The following is a 22,105-nucleotide window of genomic DNA, read 5'->3' on the forward strand; positions in this document are numbered from 1 at the left end:
AATATATATATATATGTTAAACGTGTGTCTGGGTAAAAGAGTAGGCAGAGAAAATCAAACTACAGTATTTGATTCTGTACTCTACACTAAATAGTCTTTTTTGTACAAGCAGGACTGCACATTCGGCAGTCAGACAGTTGAGAAGTCAGTACCCAAAAGTGCCATTTCCGCTTAACCTCTTGTGCGAGGTAGGCTATTGAACTAAATAATGTGTATGTGTGAATCCTGTTTAGATACTTCATGTTTTTTAAAATAAAGTAGCGTTGCAGTTGTGGATTCTCAACAGTATTTGTGATCACTTTGTACTCAGTGAATAGTCTGGTCAATTCTTACCTTGCTCTGCCCATTTTGTGTTGGCAGCAACGCTGGGGGGTCGTGTGTCAGTGTGTGTGTGTGTGTGTGTGTGTGTAAAGTGGTTTCCCTGTCTTCCTGTATAGAGACTCTCTGCTTTACGCCACAGGTCCATTGACCACCTCCGTCCGTCCAGACAGGGCCCAGACTACTTACTGTTTACAAGATGTCTCAAGTTCAACAGCAAAGTCCTCCGGGTAACAAAGGACTGTCCGAAATGCAGACGTGGGGGAGGAATGGCCCGAGTGGGGGAGGTGTGTGAAGTTGTGTGTGTGTGCGTTGGGGGGGGGGGTGCTGCTGGACATGAACTTGAGAGACAGAAGACCGACATTCCACTGACCACTCTCTAAACCGGGCCAAGAGGAAGAACCGCCAAACCTCATGTCTTTAGATGCATATTTGTTTGACACTGAAAGATTGGACACGTTTCCAATAGTGTCAATGCTTCAGCCGTAGCGGCTCCACTGTGGGCGCAAATCTCTCTCTCAAATGTTTAAGGCTTACGCGATTAGTATTAAAATTTGTAATGGCACCATGAACATTGCTGAATAAAATGTAAACCTATGAACGGGAGGGCTTTGCAATTCTCAGATATCGGCTCTCGAAAATCTCATAGACCAGACTTGCGCGGTTGTAGGCTAAATACTAAACACAGGCTTTGTCGTTGAGCACAAATGGTAAAATACCGACGACCCTTCCTGTCCGAACAACTCACTTTCATAATCATTCACATTCCAGTCTATTTGCTGTTTTCCGCAGTCGCTCTGTGGTGCATTACAAGCAATTCTGATGTTTGGGGTGGGGGGTCAGGTTAAAATCGGTTAGCAAAGGTTTGAGCGACCATTAAGAGGCCAACATAACATTTCAGGCTGTAGGCCTATAGGTTTTATTTTGGAGTCTATAACCAAAAAGCCTACTCAGCGCGCTCGAGTCTTCTTGGCCTAGGCTACTCTGAATAACTGAAATACAGCAGTGCTTTTTTATCTAAATGTATCTTGAACAGAATTTTCTGTTAACTAGCCCCAACATTTTAAAAAACTGAATTGCAGATGACACAGCAAAGTCCTAAGTGCGTTACCTTAAAATAGAATAGGTAACAGTCAAATTCCGTTTTTGGCTGTCAATCACATAGGTCTTCTTGCCTCAGGCGAACCGACTTAAAAAGATACGCATTCATACATTTACTAATAACAACATTTTAAACAGTCATAGTTTCACTATAATGACAATGTTGGGCTGGTAAAACCGTTTTTGCTTTTTTGAGCTAAGAAGACATGGCAGCTTTATTGTATAGCTGAAGGTAGACGACCTCCGCGGTTGATTTCTATATTGTGCGTTTTCTAAGGAGGCCGAAAGACCACCATTAAATCACAGTGTAAACACAAAGCAGACGCGCCGTTTGTTAGAATGCTTTTGTCAAGTTCAATGTTAACTACAAGTGGAAGGAAGACTATTCGACCTTTATTGCCCCATGTAGTCTGGTAGGTCTAAGTCTAGTCTGAAGTGAAGTTTTGTGCGATGAGCCTTCTCCGGCCACAGACATATCCATAAACTCTCAATAACCAGTATTTGACCATTTTCTAATATTTCATATTTACAGACGTTTCATAATGTTGATACAGACTGCATTTGACATAGACGGACTTGGTGACAATATACCGATGGTGAATGCACCTGTTTAGCGGTTTCAACGCATAATTTATTTGTAGAGGGCACGAATACGGTCATAGACGTAAAAATAGCACGACTGAGGGAAAAATCCATGATAAGAACCCAATTAAATCAGCCAAAAAGCCACGTCCCATGTATAGTAGCCTCGCCTGCTCTTGAAAACGAATAATCTTTGAATTTGCATGTTTGTGAGATTAGTTAATCTCTGGCTTGGTTACAGTCCGTTTTGATGATGAGCGCCCGGGTCTGGGAACATCGCACCATGAGAAGTGTGTATGAGCTGATGCTGTCGCCGTTATGTTAACTTCAGAGAGCCATGCCTGTACCCTAAATTAGGTCTTCAGTTCAAATGTAGCCAGTGTAAGGTATACGTCATGGTTTTGTAATTACATGCCCGGAACTGGAGTTGGGTGAGAGTAACATTAGGCGGCGGTTTCAACTCTTGAGTGTGTGTGCGTGTGTGTGTGTGTGTGAGTGTGTGAGTGAGAGCGAGAGAGAAATTATAAATATTGACGCATTTACCTGTTTAAAAAGAGATCCCCGTTTTGCATTTCATTTTGGCCCAGTTGGCATACAGAGCTTGGCATATTGCCAGATATTTTGTTGGTCGATTCTGCTACCGGCGCGTCTGCTGCATGTCTGCTCATCAGTAATGTGAATACGAACAGTAACACAGTGAACTGTGTTATCAATCGTCATAACATGCGTCAAAGTGGCTAAATCAGACCATATGGATGTGTGTGTGTGTGTGTGTGTGTGTGTGTGTGCTTTGCGCGTTGGATTTATTTCCATAATTTAGACGAAAGCCAAATGTCTGACGGAGAGACTAGTGCAGGATTGAAGGAAAAAGCGGCAAAAATAAAGGCTGAAACGAGCAGATAGGAAGGTGATGATGGAAATCCCTAGAGTAACGACAGACCCTTTTCACCCTGACTAATCTAGACCGGCGTTAAGTGCAGCGTGCAGAAGGAGCGCCGAGCAGCTCTGCTTACTGTCCAACAATTAAACAGCTCCGACACGGACAGATACGTAAATCAAGCCTCAGAAAGACTATAAAGAAGATCATCGAGTGTAAATCTGCTCTCCAGAATAAAGTTCTTTAGGGGGAGAGGTTTCATTCTGTTCCTCTTCAGACCTGGACGCTATACAGAGATGTAGAAAAGCAGGACATTTCCTTTCCGTGGTGACCGTAGGACCTAGTTTAATTGTCCGCAGTCACATTAAATACCGTTTTGTGCGGTGAAACGCGTGATTACAGGTTGACATTTGGTGTCCTGTGTATTTGCGATGGGTAAGCAATCCAGGCCAACAAATTCCCGCATTTTCATGGCCTGGCGAGACAAAGGCCTCAGCTCATCCTGTTAGCACGTGACTGTCAAGGTCAAGGTTAAGGGCTCGTTTAGTGCATCTGTCTGAGGCTTACTCTCCTTAACAATTTAAACGATTCATACAAATGCTGGATAGCAGTAACTGCATACACGTGAAAAGCAAACATAGCACGATTTTCTCATATTTTTAGTTCGTATATTTTTCTTTCAATGTTTGTATGCATTTTTGAGGAACATGTAAGAAACATGGCGATTGATCTCAAAATGAAAGTGTATTGCGTAATGCACTCAACTGTAGGCCTGGAGGCAGAGCAAGAAAGACAAATAGGAATAGCAACTAGGCTTGTCACAATGTGGATCTAAGGAGTTGCGTTGGAGTCAAAACTGTATATTATTTGGTTGTTCTAAAACAAAATCACATATACTTTTCGAAAATCTTTTCACTAGTAAGAGAAGTTGACGTACACGATGAATAAGCTACATACAAGACTTGTCAAACCATCTAGCGCTGTTTTCAAGTCTGAATAAATAATATGATGTGAAGTAGGCCAAACATAATTCTTCAAATCAAATCAACTTAATTTTATGTAGGCCATATTATAAACTAATGCAACAGAAAGATTGTGGGTTATGAGCCTGAGCCTAGGCCTAGGCCTATATGCGTCTAAACAATTCTTACTTTCATTTTGTTGCACTATATTGATACGTTGCTGGTGACTGCATTATATATCATTCTAATGACTTTTCAAAACCAATACATAAAGTTGTCTTGAGATTAAGCAATTTATTATACATTGCGTAATATTTTATACCGTCTTACAGGCGTTATAAACAGTATAGATTAGGGATATTATTGATAGCACAATATATTTTCTAAACTACTGCAGCAACAACAACTGACACACATAACATTTAAATGCAGTAAAATACAAGTAAAAGGACAATTTCAAGAAGTAAGAGAACATTATTGTCATACATTAGAGCAGGCACGTGCTGTATATACAGGCCTCTAAAATAAAGTCCTTGCATTTTTTTTTTCCATAACCCATCTTTCTTTTCGAGGATACTCTACGATGCAACTGCGTGGACAACAAACATTTTGAGCCCGGATTCGAGAGAGCACCACGATGACTTTCTTTCCGTCACTTCTTCAAAGTCATTGAGGGAAAAAAAAACAAGAAAGTCTCACGCGCCATGGCCACCCGTTCCTCCCTGTTTACGGCACGGTGGTCTTGACTTTGGCGACGAATTTCTTTTCTTTTACCCTCCTGTTCTGAAACCAGATCGTGATCTGCCGCTCAGACAGGTTGGTGGCGGCCGAAATCTTTCTCCTCTTGTCTTTCGTGATGAATTTGTTGGCGGCGTATTCTTTTTCCAATTCCTTTAGCTGCACCTTCGTATAGGGTATTCTTTTCTTTCTACCACGGCGGAAGGAGTTGCCGTCATGCTGGTGAGCCACTACATCTGGAATGGATAACAACAAAGTAACTCATGGGCTTGAGGCCTTATTCGTCTACAGCCCAAATAAGACATCCCAATTTTACAAAAAATCCTTCCGGTTTGAATCTACAATCCCCTTCCCCTTAAAATATATCAGTGAATAAAGACATGCTCACATATAGCCTAGTAGTACTATATTACTTAAGCATAAAGCTATATCGGTCTCTAAATATAATCTTGTTTAATAACAGGGTAGGATAATGACAAATGCCATTTCTACTAATACAAAAACATTTTCCAATTTTATTGTTTAGCTTTAAACAAAGATACATTAAAAGCTAAATAGCTGAAAATAAAACCAAACAGTGCGTAAAACTGTCTTTCAAAATCCCAATGCAACACATGTAGGATAGAAGACTTCTGTTTACCTGCTAGAGCGGATTTCCACAGATGTCCAGCTTGACTCTGGTCCTTGGAACAGTACATCTGGCCGCCCCAGCCATTTGTGAGAGCCCATGGCTGATAGCTGTCCATCGGCAGTAGGGTGTCATGGCGTGGCTCTCCTGTTCCCAGAGTCTGCACAACTGAGACATCCAGGTAACTCGCCATAGATTGATACGGGCTTGGGTAACCATGATAAAAGGCGAATTCCTTGGCTCTGCTAGGGTATTCTTCAGACGTGACGGGGGTGTCCATGTATTTTTCTGCAGAATAACTAAGCGCACTAGGCTGAGTGCAGGATTTCAGCGAACCCCGCCCCATTCTGCAGGGGTAATAGCCATTACCGAAGTAGCCATAAGGCAAAGGACCCGTGGACGAGCCTTGAGGTACCCCTGGACAAGGTGTGCACTGTTTGCCCGCTTCACTGGAACCTGTTCCAGGTACATCCACGGCGGAATAGCTAGAGCTGTGCACTAGGCTGGATGGATGACCCCCCAAGGCGGAATGAGCCATAAGATTTCTGCACTGGTTGGCTGCGAAATTGCCGCTACCAACCAGACCTTCCATGTTCTTGTTCAGCTCATCCAAGTTGTTTTCATACACAAACATAACCGTGTCCGCCCAGCGAGGATTCAGGACCAAAGAGGTGGTCATATCACGCTCACCATTCGGGCGGAGAATTCTGTTGTAAAGACCGAGGTCCAGTTCAGGACACTTGGTTACATCCACTCCGCTGCATTGACGCAATGGTCTACCGTCCGAAATGGTGCGCCTTCATTGGGTAAAACCTAGACCACGTGATACACAGCACAAAAACCTTGACGGTGGAGTCAGTCAAAGAAATTATTTTTGCAGGGGCAGACAGAAACGAGCTTAAGGTGGAAAGCTGCAAATAGTTGCGAGCTTCCATTCAGTTTGGCGTTATGCTATTTACGGAGACACATTTGATACATTGACATAATAACACTAGGTTTTAAGATGATTTGCCTTAGAAATCATTAAGCGAAACCACCGCACCTTGACTAAGAATGCTCAATGTCACGCGTCATTATACGCAGACTAGACATGGACATAAATGAGTCATACCACCGAGTAAACACACAAGTTTTTTTCTGTTGTTGATGATGAGCACTGTAGTTGAATATTAACGCAAATGGTAGTGAGTGTGGTCATAAATGCAATACAGAATCCAAAAAAGTTTTGACATGAATTCAAGCATTATATTGTTTGGACAATTTAATCAGGAGCTCTAAATAGTTCTGAGGTCTGTGGTTGTTGAGAGTTTGGTCCATTTATGACTGACTAGAGTACGGGAAAGTGCTTGGCGAACTCTCAACTGCACAGTAAAAAGATAAAAGAAAAATATTGAATCATTTCTGAGTGGTCTGTTTAATGGAACTATTTATTTACCTTAATATGCAGTAAGAGGATTATTTAAACCAAATAAACTGTGATACCTCTCCCATAATTCGAGGGGAGACGTCTTTTACTTAAAAATATCCGTTTTACCACACAATCAACAGATTTTGTTGATCCTTTTATCTTTTTGATGTTGTGTTTGATACGATTTGTACATTTTTGAATATTTTTCAATGGTTTCGGACACTTTTAATGGCTAATAATCACCCGTGCCAAATGCATAAATAAGATTTATCACCTTCATAAAAACTGCAATCATAACTCGGCATTTCATATATTTCTGCAAAGAATTTTGGAAGTTATACTACAGGGCAGCAAGCGCAGATATTAAATGAGTGTCCTTTGACATTGGACTAAACATAAACAAGTTTGTGACTTCAGCCCATTTGTTTAAACATCAGAATTCAGCTGCATGCAAAGACGCCAAATGCCTGTTTGGAAAATGCTTATTTTCTTGTATCATTCTTTTTTTTCTTTCATCACACTATTGTTAGTAGCCCCCTAAACTACTGCACGGTAAAAAGGTCATTTGACAAAATCACAAAAGCCGTGAGTAAGAAACAAATCCAGAGAGTAGGCTAAGACATAATACGAGGTTATTCCAGGACAGGATTTCAGAGCTATTCAGAGCTAAATCGTACAATGTCAAAAATTAATGTCACCCATACCATATAGGAAAGCAAGTTATTCAGGTTGTGCTGCAAGACTGAAATAAAATACATAAAATATAAAATACCCTTAACAAACACTTACAGATCACCCTAAATGTTTCGCGACAATATCGCCAGAGATGCCTTGTGACATAAAAGGTTCAATTATTATTTAATAATATGCTCACTGTATTCCTTAATTAATATAGGCTACTATGCAAAATTATATGTGCGCCTTTCAATGAGAACGCGCATTCAAATGTCAGCAACTACACAAACTGAGGGTACGAATAATTTTGGTCTTCAAATGCATTGTGGGTCATCATGGCCAAGATTAATTGTGGGTAATCAGTACATCCAACTGCTACTACGCCGTCTCTCAAATACAACACATTGAGCCCTTAACCCACGCATGATAAGATACATTTATGACTTGGGCATATTTACAGCTGTAAGTTAGAACAGACAGAATCCGCTCATTAGTGCGGGATTTGCACATGGAATATGTTTACGGGAAGAACAGGACACCCCCACCCCCAAATAGGCGACATGCCTCCTCTCCTCCCTCTCTCTTGCACGCGCATGCACTCAATCTCTCTCTCACACACACACACACACACACACACACACACACACAAAGAGGAGAAAAAGAGAGAGGGAGCAATGAACAGCACACCATCCCACCCCACCCCAGACAGTCTTTACACACAGGTCAGACGGAGCCCTGAAGGTCAAGGCCAAGTTTAAAGCGGAGAGTCTGGCCCTCCCAGAAGGCTCGGCTCAAGAGGCCCGCGGCGGGGCTCCTCCCTGTGCAAACGCACTCTCAAGTTCAAGGCCTTGACACCGGCAGTGTCATCACAAACAAACAATGTACGCTCATTTTCAGAGGATACCATGAAAAACAAATAAACGTCCATGTATCAGACCGAGTATGTGTGAAGCTATCATAACACACGTTTCGCAAGCACAATGTATGTACAACACTGTGTGTTGCACTTGTGTGTGCTTGTGTACACATATGTATAAGTATAACATGTTGGATGAAAACGCAACGCACCCTGTACTCCATCTACCGTTTCAGCTGGGAGCAAGAACTCAAGTCTAGACGCATGCCACGCGCCATGGCTTTGTGACGCTGTTGTGCGGTAGCCTCGTGGCACATGTTGCACTGGCGTGCACCAGCTACTGTACCCAGGAAATGCCATAATAGTATTATTGTCAAACTTCCTGCCCATTTGCAAGGCAATAGTGGAAGCAGGGCGCACCACACGCTTCACACTCCACTCGAGAATAAAAGAAAAATAATCTCTTCAAAGACACAGAATGCGCACAGGGTAAGTTTTCAGGAAAGGGCATCATAGTTTTGGGAATTCGGTAACTCGTTTTTTGTTTTTCTTTCGGGGGTAGCCAACCAGAGACTATACGTCTAATGACTATTGTGCATGTTCAGATTATAACATGCTAGCCTTTGTTTAGCTAGACATGGTTGCTGAGAAATTGTGGCGTGGTTTGATGTCAAGTATGCCGTTTTCTGACTTGATAAAAACTTGTTTTCATTGAAAGCCAGACGCTAGATTTCCGATTTAGACAGGTTTGATTAGTTTGACATTTTCGACACATTTGACGGCCTTTTCCCACCGACTACAGTTCTATAAGTAAAGATCTTAACACCGTATACAGTGCTTTGGATGCAGCCGTTTGGGTAGAAACAGGCTATTAGAATGAAACATAACTCAGACAGACAACATTTGGGCATCATGTGTGTGAATAAGCGTGCAGGCATGACACATACATTTGATAAACGTTTGTGATCAACTATCACTGATATATTCTGAAACATTTTAGAATCTTTACATATGAATAAATAAGTACACTGCATTACGCCTGGTCAGTTGGGACGGACCTCAATGTTTAGTAGGCAACTCGGAGAAATCATTACTTGACCACACAGTCTACCAATTATTTTTCATGTTTTTATTATTATTATTATTGGAAAATTTCTCCATTACAGGACAGTATGTTAGCTTCAATTTAATCCGCTTATTATGAGTCACAACATTGTTTCCTCCATTTATCAATTTAGTTTAGTATTATCTAAATGTCGTGCATGCATCACAATAAATTCCGAAACTCTGTTCACACAGTGTGTACATTCAGACTAATACAGATAAAGACTAGCCTACTTCAGATAAGATTAGCATCTAAAAGCCAGTGCATCACTTTAGTAGGCTATGCAGGACTCCGCGAAGAATTACCAGTTTTCTATTTACTTCATGAGGGTAGCTTTATGCTGTATTGGGACTTTGCCATAATATGACATCCAAAATGCATTCAGCCACTGTGGCATTTGTAGCCTACAACAGCTGCCGTGTGCGTAATAATAACACTTTTTGAACCAACAGTCAGATGAATCAAACGTCAAATGAATGAATAGTCAGTTATAGATAGACAGTTTCATAACTTTGGTCTCTTCACTTTACCCATTGCATTGCACCAATGAATAAAAAAGTTTTGTGTTGACGTGTCAACATATGAATATTTACGTGTTGGCTTAATCCAATATTCTGTCCGATTCCAATAGGAAGTTGGTTGATTTCTATGTCTTTTTAAGTAGTTAAACTGCACAGAGTCAGGCTATGAACGTGTAGCCTTGGTGTTGTAATTTTTTATAACTTTTTTTGCTGATCAGCGTTTTTTCGAAAGGGCGCTGTACAATACATGAATTAATGCCATGCTCTGTTCAGTCAAATACAAGCAGCGTAAAGTTTTATTTTGATTGTCGAAATATCTAAGTCAGCGGTTACTTATGCCAAAGCAATCAGATGTGGTATGGTAGTAGATAATTAATGTCTATATAAAATTCTTACAAGGAATTAAATCCATCTCTTTCAGCTCATTTATAAGTATGCACTAGTTGATTGTCCAAGTGTTAAGCAACTGATTAAATTTTTGCTCTAATCATGCCAAAGTGTCAGGTGATAGTCTCACACAAATGTCTAAATAATGTCAATAAAGTTTCATCCCAGATGAAGTCTTTAAATTGCAACATTAAATTGAACAACAGGAGCTGAAGTCCAAATCTAGTTATCAAAATTCATTAACTATTCAATGTGTTGAACAACATTTGGCCGATGCAATGGAAATAATATTGTTGTTTTGCCGTTGCGTTTTTTTTAGTTGTCACAGCCATATCATTTGTAGAAATCTTCAGAACTGATACATATGGGATAACCCCTCAAGTATTTTTGGGTCGAAAAGGTGGGGTGGGTTAAAAAGCAAAACATACATCAATAAATAGGCTGAATAAGGACGTGAAAAAGCAAAGAAGGCAGTGTGGTAGCGATGACCTTGACCTTGAACCTGTGATTATTTGTGCCAGGGTAGGCTAGTCTGTGTGTGCATGTGCGCCTTCGGTCAGTGCTGTTACTGTCGCCTCAACTTAAATTATAGACTATACAAAATATTCGTGTAACCAAGCCCATACCCGTTGTATAACATAATATTACTGGCATCAAGTACAATAACTGTACGCTTAATTGACGTCGTTGCAATTCATCGAGCTGTTTAAGAGGAAGAATAAACATAACTAGAAATGCCTAGCACTGTTAATCACGACTTGTGAAACAGAAGAAATTGAACAGGGCTATTTATACTAAATTTCCCTTTTGTCCGCCAGCGTGTTAAAATTGTGTAGTGAAGGAGAGCAGCTATTACGCGGTTGCATAAATGCCTCTAACAGTTTCCAAATGCACCGTCATTAACTCCGTGTCAAGGTAAAGAAGTTTGCTTCTGATGTCGCTGAAACAGCAGAGAGGAGAGACCTTTTCCGCGGCCATTCCCTTTCGCGAACATACTGATTTAACATGTTCATTCCAAGCAAACGACTTTCGCGCTGGGAAACAGATACGAACATGAATAAATCCATCTGCCACTGTACTGTCCAAGAGGGAATTTGGTAGTCTCTCACAGGCTATAATCAACATCTGGGTATCCTACAGTGCCAGTGGATAGGCCCCAGAGACATATGTGTCTATGTTGTTTAAAAAAGTTCACTGTGGATCTCACTGTGCCATTTTGTCTCAGATATTATCCACATCACCAAACCTTCCTTTCCCAGATATATCCTTGTCTGACATGAGGGGCAACTAAACTGTTTTTGTCCATTTCCAAAATGTGTTACCCCAAGTGAATATATCTCTGTGACTGGTTACAGCTATATCTGAAGACAAGGTTGTCAAAAGCCATTTAATCTGTCTGTGTTTTAATGGTGCTTCTGTATTCCAAAGAGCTTTTGTTGTCACAGTGACATGTCCAAAATAGAAGCACAGCCTGGGTGTTTGCATGCTGTCTGTTCACAGGGCTCAGCAGGGTGATGGCCTGCGTGCCTTCAACCATTGTATTCTGCTCAAAATAATAGACTAAAAACTCTAATTATAGTTGTATTTTACATCATACCCAATGGCATCCTCCATTAGACTAAACAAGACATCCAAATCAAGTTTGTCATCTACAAGTGGCTACTTCCATTTCTCAAGTTCCGTCTTCTCAAAACGACTTGTTATTTGTCAGTCTTGTCAGTCACAGTAGTGCAGGGGTGCTGCCCCCTATCTGTTACTTGCCCTTGATTGTCCATTGTTACCTTTGCCCCATATAGCAGCAGAGTCCTGAGAAGATCAGATCTGATTCCAGTATGGATGCAACCAATCTGTGTTAGACACAAGCAAGGTTCAGTCTAAATCTATTCTACTGAGATACTGTCAGAGAGAACAGTCACTATCACCATATCTGACCTATCTGTTTGTTTGCAATGCTAGACACATGTCAATTTTGCAGACATGTGGATGTCAAATTCTTATCTATCTATGTGCCCGAGATACACTTAATAGTCTACTGATCGCTGACCATGCCCTATGGCTCAATGCCCACCTAATAATACATTTATGTTCAAAAATGTTACTAGTTGGTAGAGGAGGTACACCCCACCACTGGTGAAAAGGAATCTACATCTGAATACATCTCAATACAAAATATCTTGGAGGAATTATGAATTTGGGTTGTACATTCCGAAGGTCATAGTGTGAGGTCAGTGAGTAAGGTCATAGTGAGAGCAATAGCAATGTTAAGACAAAGCAATAGGTTAGACAAAGCTAATAAGTATTTAATCAATCATGTGGGTTAGTGTGGCAGTGGCACATACTTGGACATGCTCCATCTTTGCTCTTTCCCTTGTAAGTGCGTCATTCCCTCCTTGGTCTGTCAGGATACTGGAATGCTTCTTTGAAGGAGGGCACACGGACACAATTAAGTTCCATCTGGCCCTGAAGCCCTGAAATAATAATTTAAAATAAACTAAACATCTTTATGTCAATCAAACAGTGTCAATCAAGAAGTCGCGCTAATTACACACAAATTGCATTTGTACTATACAGTATTGAATGAGGTTCATTCATTTGGCAGGAAGGAAGTCATCACAAGCTTTATGCAAGAGCACTAAAAACAGAGGATGCAAATAGGCTCAATTAGAGCACCATCAGTCTGTATCCTTCAGATAAGATTAATTGTCAGCTCTTCAATGCACAGCACAGTGTTCACCGGAATATTCCAAATCACATGCAAATGCATTCTTTATCTGGTTTTAAAACATAAAAAATGTAAAGATGAGGTGACAAAGAATATGTGTACTAATGTACAGAATATTATTTATCCCACAGGCACATTCAGAGGATTATGAGATCTGTAATTATGTTAGACAGCCAACTTGCAATGAGCAAAACCAGACCTATTTCTACATATAGCCAAGAAGGTTCCAGTTGTGCTCACAAACACGGAAAGCTCACTTTGGACTACTTAATAAGGATTTGGAATACATTTGTACACTGAACGTTTTGTGTGGACTGAAGATCAATAAAGTCTACGAGAACTATAAAGAAAAGAAAAAACAAAAACAAATTGCCTTAAAGACCTATTCATTTATAAAATAAAGCACGACGAACGAGATCAGACTACAACCAACGGATGAGAATGCTGTGGCTGAAAGAACAACAAACATGGTACGGAAAAGCATGCCGCAGACAATCGCGTGGTAGGCCATTTGTGGTGGTTATTAATTAGAGTGGACATATCAATTAAATGTCAACACATTTACTAGTGCAACTGAAATACCAAAATTGGTGAACTAAACAGATTTATTTTTTGAAACTTTACTGGTTTTTGAAAAAGAAAATAGTCAGAACGACGCATGATTCAGTCATAAACGTATGGGTATTCAAAGGGTGTGTCTGTGTGACCATATGTGTTTCCCTGTAAAGTATAGCCTAATCGTTAATACTGAGATGCCAGGGCCACGTATGCAGTATACTGACTTCGTGCCATCTAAGCAGCGCCTTTATTTCTTATATCACAACAGTGGGCAGTTGAGATGATAACGATGATTCACATATGAAAACGTATCTATAATGCGATCCATCATTTATAACCGACCATTTGTAATCATTTGTGCCAGTACTGATTACATAATTTAGTAGTACGTGAGAAAGGAGCAAGCTGTTTTGCACAACTTGTTCCTCCTATACATAAAGCACGGTTCGGTATTGAAACCTTAATTTTGGTTCGAGTTGTGATTGCGCTTTTGAAATGTGTACGGATATGATATGCATCTAAGCCTATAAGATATAACGTATCTAAGCTTCTTACAAAGGTCATCGGAGCAGAGGCACAATATCAGGGACGCAGGAGTGAACAAGTCTGTCATTCTGCTGACAGGATATTACAGGCGTCCTCTGATAGAATCATACTCTGTTAATTACAATTAAAGGTGAACGATAATTGGTCATTCATAGTGTAGACGATTAATGAGATCTCTAATTTGTAAAAGGGTAATTCTATGAGCAAGACACCTAACGTCCTGGCAATATAATTCAATCCGATTTGCATTTTGGTGAACCTGGTCTCTTAATTGTTAATTAACATAATTCTCTGCTTCGTTCTTGCTTTAAGGCAAAATAATAATGTCGTTGCGAGGTTGAGCTCAGCATCAATTTGCGTAAAGGCGCGGCTTGTCCTTTTGCGCAAAGATGCACAGCTAAAAGCAAAAAAAGCTATCTTCGTGGGAAAAACAAACAATTTAAAATAGAATTTTGAATTTAAAGAACGAATTACCCCCATACAGCAAGGCCCAGTATGCTCAGTATTGTTATAGGACTAAGGCATAGATTGCAGTCCACCTTATAAACAACGTGTTTGTGACTCAAAATATCCCATAGATTCAGCGAAAGCCTTGGATACGTTTCTGGAGTGCCTCTCAGTAAATACCAGATATACCTTCATCTTGTTTTTATAATGCCAGCTTGTATTAGAGCTTTCCATAACTTTTGGTTTGGAGGGGAAAACGTGCCTTTGTTCCATAAACCAAACTTTATGGACACAGCATAGTGAGTCTGGGCAGGTAGCAAAACCATTACCTGTAATCTAATCGCCCCATTAAGGCGTGGCGCACCACTTACCTGGTGTTCATTCTATGCATTTGGAACGTACTCGAATCAGTTATCATTAAAAGAGTGCTGAAACTTCATATTTCTAAATGTTTTCCCGACAATACCACCGCAAAGTTTCCCACAGCCAACATAACACCAGTATAGGTAAATGCAAGGAGCCCAGTGTCTTTGGCTTAATTGTCTTTGTCAGGAACTATTTCTGCTACATACAAGGAAATGTTGGTAACCTAACATATTATCGATTTGGGTGCAATTTTAAATGTATGAGCATGCGCCAAAACGAACGTTTTCTGATAGATGATTATCTGACTTTCTGACACTTCATTCGTGACACAGAATTGCAGATTCATATAATTGAATCATAATAATATGGCGATGCTTCAGAGAAATATGTTCTATTTCATAAATGAGGATGTTGCCTACTTCAAAAAGTTAAGTGTCTGATCAAAAACAATAGCGCAGATGGAAGAAGACAGATGGAAACATGTATGAATATCAATACATGGTTAGGTCAGGTTGTGTGCATATAATGCCAATTTAAGTCAGAGCCCTGACAATTTAAAAGGAAGGAGAGTTCAAGGACAGTTATTTAAATCTCCCAAATATGTACAAGTGAGTAAATACTCAGATGAGAAGATTCTGAATAGCATGTCAGATGCAGATGTGAATTTGTCGTGATTTTGTACAAGCCAGGTTTTTTGTATGAAGTTGAAATAGGCAAATATTGTTTCCGTACGGTTCCGTTGCCATGGTTTGAATTGAAATATAACAGGCCGAGACTTGCTTGTTTGCATGCTTGATGAGCATTTGGTAATTCTGTAGTTTTGCATTGGCATTAAAAGGGCTGTCTGAGGAAAATGTACTAAGATGAGTTTGCGTCGTGGTGATAAAATGAGCTTTCCTTATTTTCTATGTCAGCTTCCACGACTACCCTATTTCATGCGCATAACCTTGGGCATTTCATTGCACCTCTAATTGACTTAAACTAGGTGACGGTTGCAATGGTGAGCCAAATGTAACAGGAAAGGAAAACAGGTGATGTCAGCCATTCCAATATGTCACGTTGGGCCTTGTGTCCTGTATGTGGAAGAACCATGCCACTATATCTAGAAACTAACATGCGCGCGCGCACACACACACACTCATACGCAAACACATCTGGTCGAGCTCAGACAGCAAGGGGTATGGATGTTTGCCAGGCGCTGTTAAATTAACAAACTACAGTTGCAGTCAAGGGAGAAGGATTGGCCTCAGATCAAGAATCTCTTGCCACTCTCCCGACTCTCAACAGATCGGAGAAATGCAGCCGCCTTCTCTCTCGGTGGCACGAGAACCTCCAATTATTCTGTAACAACACGTTGCCATGCCATTTTATCCAGCACAGATACAACAGTTCGTGAACACTCAAAGGTGCGTCACCACGCATGCGCCATCCTGCAGTTACTGCATACCTGTTATCCTGACTTTGCTCCTTAACAAAAGATGCGTTACTTGGAATGGTGGTAATTGGAATTAATAACGGATTTGTTTAAATTAATCTGTAATATTTTAACAACCAAAACAAACCACTAAACACATCAGTGTCAAACAAGAATTCACATTCTAATATTTTATTTTAAGCTCTTCGTATTATTTCACATCACAGATAGATGGTGCTTACAGATCTAATAGGTCTATATCAAATGAATTTATGCAAAACCCATGCATGCAATGAAACAAAATTAAGTTAAACCATTTAATCTCCTAAATATGCGCAACTTGAACATAACATTCCATTCTTACGTGCAATTCGCAAAAAGGAATTTAACCGGCATACTGATACCACACATGAACGAAATATTGTTGTTCATTAATAAAATAGTCTAAAGAACGAGGCATGTTCCACATCTCGGTTTCATTCACGAAATTATTGACGTCAAAAACGTGGATGAGATAAACTTTTGCCAATTTATTTTTATTTTCTAATTTTCATTTAAATACAGTTTTCAGTCATCCTTGTAATATTTCTAAAATAGGAAATGGACCTTCATTAGATGTTTGCCTTCGTTGCATTTCTTATCCCCATTCTGTAATCACTTGCTAAGCAATTCATTTCTAACCTGGTTTAACATACAATGATGTCAATGCATTATTGACTCCTTAATAAGCCACTAACACCTTTTTTGTCGGCTTGACAAGTTCGCTGGGGGGTGGGGGGGGTGACGTCACATTTCCTCAGGTAAGAGAAGGCGTAGCCTAGGTTGCGTGCGCCAGCAGTGTCATCCGTTGCCATCATGTCAGGGCACAGCTGCCCCCTTGTCAAGACAGTAGGCCGATATCAACTCAACGTCAGATTTAACAATTAGGCCTATGACAAGTATGACAATAACAAGTATGAAATTCAATTGCACTGAGATCTAAATATAGCGCAAGGAACCTTTCCAAAGTTTCCATGAAACGGGGACTTTAGCATAAGAAACATTTAACTTTAGTTTATTTATGTATCATGTCATCATCGCAAAATAGATACCCTTTAAGGTTACTAAATTATGAATGTCAAAACATACCTTTGTTTATCTATGCGGGAAATGGCAATGGGTTTCACCTGGCCAGTGCAAACCAGTTTCGTAACTTTTTTGTAGCCTTGTATGCTTATGGTACGTTTTTATATACTGGACTCAGGAACACTTCCAAAACAAAATGTCGACTTTGCTTAAAGATAGAATTCACCATATCATCATCTACAGAAAGTCCTACACTTCATCTTTAACCAAGTTCTTGAGTAGGCTATCTGTTTTTGTGAGCTATGAGTAAAGCCATTTAATTGCATTTCTAAAACCATAAAAACAAACGTATTAAACTTTATTTTCAAATGATCCAAAAGTTTGACTTTCAGCAACAGGAAATGTAATACCAGTGTTTAAAGTTATGGATCGCAATCAAAGCGTGTCAGTGAATTAATTTGCCTATTTAATTTTTTTATTTTTCCAGAATAGGTTATTTTTTTCCATTTTGAACTCTCATTGAAAGACATGCATATACTCTGGCTTCTGCTTTGTTTGCAACCCGATTGCACCATTGTCGCTAGCCCCACTTTTGTCACCCGTTCTCTTATTTCAGTCTGCTCGGAGCCAGTCGCCAACTGAAACCTGTGATCAAAGCAACAAGGACCGCCACTGTATAACAATGCAAACAGATATGTTATCAGAAAACAAGCCATCTCTCAATTCCCAGCGCCGGGCAGCTAGAGTCGCTGGCTTGTCTGGGATGCAGAGCAGACCTGTCCGCGTTTTATAGACACTGCGCAAGATCTGTCTCCATCCAGGGGCGGACACTCGGATGCGACGTTTATTGGCAAAGAAGGTCGAGACAAAGCGGCGCAGGGGTTCGGCAGTTTTGCCCCTTGGCTTTCTCGTGAGCCATACTTTGGTCTCCTTTAGTTCACAATTTGTTAAATGATCAATTGACACTTCCTATACAATCACAGCTAAATGACACGCGCTGATGCGTAATTTTAGTAGCCTAAAATCACAAACCGCAAGCTCTCATAGCAACAGTTACGGCCGTCTTTTTCGAAGATCTGTCAAAGCCCTCATTGGAATCAGGATTATCCCTTATGCAATTGACAGGGTGAACACAAATCAAATACGACTGTTGACTATATTGGTTAGTTCCCTAACATCTTAAATGCGTGTGATGAGATCATTGTCAGTGTTAAATCAATTTAAGTTGATAACCAACCATGATCCCCACTGCTCAGAGGCGCAGACACCCATTTTCAGGTGAGCAGCCGGGCGTGACCGCTCCTTCACGGTCTGTGGTTGTGCAGCCAAAGCATTATGTCTCCTGATAATGACCAGACATAGTGGACGTGTTAATTTGGGAGGGGGTGCAAGATAAGAAGTTGTGGCACTCAAATTCGTTAAGTACAACCACAGACAGACACTCTCTCTCTCTCTCACACACACACACACACACACACACACACACACACACACACACACACTGAGAGAGGGAGAGAGATGTGCTCCATACATGTGAAAATGTGCTTGGGTCCAATATAGCCTTCTTCACACTGGGCTGACCCGCAGGATGGCGTAAAATGAACGTCCATCCAGAGTGTCCAGACTCGTTTGACATTTCACATAGAATAGTTAGGCTAATCGTATGTAAGTCTGCTGTTTAATTTAGGTTTACTGTAATGTAGTATCGCAAACACGTTACCAGGTTACAGTGACAATGGGGCGAGTATCAGTCTCATATGACTGCAATGATGTAGCCTCTGGGTGATCAAAGAGTTACTAAGTCATGTAATCATGTTGACATTATCGTCAATATGTAAAGGGGCCTCTTTATCTAAAGGCTACAGGTAAGCGAACCGTAACGTGAGGATAGGAATTACTTGGCTAATAACAATACGTTTCACTTCAATAATTCAAACGACTGAGGCAAGATGCCTGTTCTTTGTGACGGTTCATTAAAACGTAACAAATAGGCCTACCATGATTGTAGACTATCATTGTAATAGGTTACAACGAAAGGTCTATACGTCAAATAAATCAATCAAATATCTACATTCTGAGTTGGTGGTAACAGGCTAAAATTAAGACGAGGCTACTGTTTCATAAAACAAACCAAGCTTGGAATCGTCGCTTTTGTAGATGGAATGACATGGACGTCCTCAACTACTAGGCCTGCCATTTACGAACATTAGGATTCTAATGATTGACTTCCAAAAATACAAACATCAAACGACGCAAAACAATGCGGGTTGGTCTAGATCACCAGGGAGGCCTCTGTGGCAGTGAGCAAAGGGAGGTCGATCTTAATTCTCCATAACAAAAGTACAAAGGCAATTCGGAGACCAAAGACAATTTAACACCTCCTTCGCCATGTACGCGCCCAGGCGGCGCCGTGGCGGATAGACCAGACCGTGTCTCTCATTAGAAAAGATGGGACGACCTGGAAGATATAAAAGACAGGAGAGGAGAGAGAGGGGGTTCAATCTGTGGCTACAAAACAACACAACCCACTCTATAAACCAACTTCTTTGAGTGAGGTTAGCGGTGCGGTGAAGGAGTAACTTTGGCCTTGGCAGCTTTAGTCGAATGCGTGGTGATTTGGGATTCTGAGTCGTTTGGATTAATATTTCCAGCATTCAACGAACGTCAAATTTGGGAAGTTATGCACAGCAATACGTGTGAGTAGCTTTATATCCATTCCCCAACCTTAAATATGTTTCGAATGCAATGTGTAGGCCTACACAAACTCCACATGGCAACTGGAATCTCTTTTTCGATTATGTCAAGGTGTCATGTTGTTATGGCGCGGAAATGCGTGGATCTGTGGCTATGTTGAGGTTATACGTCTGACTTGTGTGTTAAAAATTAAACTTCTGCATCGAGCTCTTATAACGATCATTTCCCTCTTGCCTTTTGTAGTAACCGAAGGCCGAGAATCACCGGCTGCTTCACACGCCAATCCAGACAGCGACCAGGGGGAAGAGGACACAAGCCCTCGCAGCGCTCTTTTCAGTGGAGTAGATCAGAGTCGGAGGCACCGGACTGCCTTCACGCGAGAGCAACTCTCCCGCCTGGAGCAGGAGTACTGCAAGGAGAGCTACGTATCTCGGCCAAGGAGATGCGAGCTGGCGGCAGCTCTCAACCTTCCGGAGACAACCATTAAGGTGAGTGTATTGCGCATGCGCAGAACAAGCTTGGAACAGAAAGCTGTTGCTTTTAAAACTAGCGGCTGTTTGGTGTTCTAAAAATAAATGGCACCAATGTACGATATATCTCCAGTGTAAAATATTTAAAAATCTGCTCGATACTATTAATCAGTTTTGTTCAAATAATAATGTCAAATGTGTTGAAGATGCCCACCATGAAACCTATAAACCAATTAGATGAAAAAGACAGCAGATATTAGCAGAATTAAAACTCAGTCTGGTTTCTGTTGTCCGATCCAGGTTTGGTTCCAGAACCGACGCATGAAAGACAAGAGGCAGAGACACAGTCTGAGCTGGCCTCACCCTCTGGACCCCAACCTCTGTGCTCTCATGGTGAGCCAGGCCAGTGCCGGCCTGCCCTACTCCCTACTCCCACACCTCCCGCTGCCCCTCTACCCACACTTGGGGCTGGCGCCCACCGCCTCCCCGCTGCCAAGCCCCTTCGCCCCTCCTCTCAGGCACCTGGACCCCCTCCGGCTCTCCCAGTCCCCCTACCCCAGACTTGGAGGGCTGCCACCAACGACCCTCTATACCCCCACCCACGCAATGCACCACCCCACTGCCTGCCCCTGTCCCCACTGTCTGCACTGGGGAACAGACCAACTCTTCAAGGTCCGAGGGGTAACTCCTCTGGGCTTGACACCAGCCAGCAGCCCCAAAGCTTCAGTGGTGACTATGGACCATAGGGAAGAGGTGCCTATGCCCAGATGATGAATAATCAGAGGGTGAGCATCTCTGTCTTTTGCAACGCACAATCATTTAGGACAGAGAGGTCATTTGTGAAGGAGAGCATGCAAATCTGGAATGTCTATACTACAATGTTACACTTCTGTTTTGTGTGCTTGCTACATTCTCTGCAGGCTGAGAATCAATACTACAGGAATTATTTAAGATTTGAATATAGACACTACAGACATAGCACAATCAAGCCAACCATGGGACGTACCATTTGGTAGCAATATCTCTCAATACACTGGTTTTGTCTGTACTGAGGGTTGTTTATTTGTTTACAAAGTGAAACTGAATCGGTCAAATTAGCTGCATTAATACTGACATTAGGAAGGTATGTAGCATGTGCCTACATAGAAATACTTGAGAAAGTTCCTTGGTTGCTCTGCAAAATTTTCTATCTTAAAGATTATTTTATTATGCCTGCACCAAATGTGTATTTTCAAATGTGAAAATGTGTTGTAAATAAACCAAACATGTGTATTAATAAATATTTATGAAATAAATATTCTGTTTGCTTCTTTAAATTATGACTGACTCACTTAGTTACACCCATAGTATATTTCATATGTTTAATAGGTGACTAAAGTGACACAGAAGTAAAACAAAGGTAGACATTTCTGACTTCATCGCTGAATGTCATATTCATCATGTTAACTTTAACGGTGCACATGAGGTCATTAGAATGCATCCAGACTATAAACCACATAGCCCCTCATTACAATGCTGCACCCTGATGACATGGGAGGACTCTAATTAAAAGGAATAAAAACAGAGTCTGGCCGTGTCCCACTGTCTGGTGAAATGGGCAGCAGACGCAAATTATGCCAGGAGACAAAACATGGACAGGTGCACATCAGGTGCCGTGTAGGCATA

General features: G+C 41.0%; 2 protein-coding genes across 2 annotated transcripts; one reads left to right on the forward strand and one right to left on the reverse strand.

Moving 5' to 3' along the window:
* Positions 1-4,124: 4,124 nt before the first annotated feature.
* Positions 4,125-5,946, reverse strand: hoxb13a (homeobox B13a). Its single transcript, XM_048245760.1, has 2 exons — positions 5,219-5,946; positions 4,125-4,814 (listed from the first exon to the last, which is right to left on the reverse strand). The coding sequence occupies exons 1-2, from the start codon at positions 5,883-5,885 to the stop codon at positions 4,567-4,569; spliced, it is 915 nt and encodes a 304-aa protein (XP_048101717.1). The 5' UTR covers positions 5,886-5,946; the 3' UTR covers positions 4,125-4,566.
* Positions 5,947-19,758: 13,812 nt separating this feature from the next.
* On the forward strand, positions 19,759-21,680 carry eve1 (even-skipped-like1). Its single transcript, XM_048245762.1, has 3 exons — positions 19,759-19,972; positions 20,214-20,458; positions 20,741-21,680. The coding sequence occupies exons 1-3, from the start codon at positions 19,957-19,959 to the stop codon at positions 21,209-21,211; spliced, it is 732 nt and encodes a 243-aa protein (XP_048101719.1). The 5' UTR covers positions 19,759-19,956; the 3' UTR covers positions 21,212-21,680.
* The last annotated feature ends 425 nt before the right edge of the window (positions 21,681-22,105 follow it).

This window comes from Alosa alosa, chromosome 6 (genome assembly GCF_017589495.1).
Source record: "Alosa alosa isolate M-15738 ecotype Scorff River chromosome 6, AALO_Geno_1.1, whole genome shotgun sequence".
Classification (NCBI taxonomy): domain Eukaryota; kingdom Metazoa; phylum Chordata; class Actinopteri; order Clupeiformes; family Clupeidae; genus Alosa; species Alosa alosa.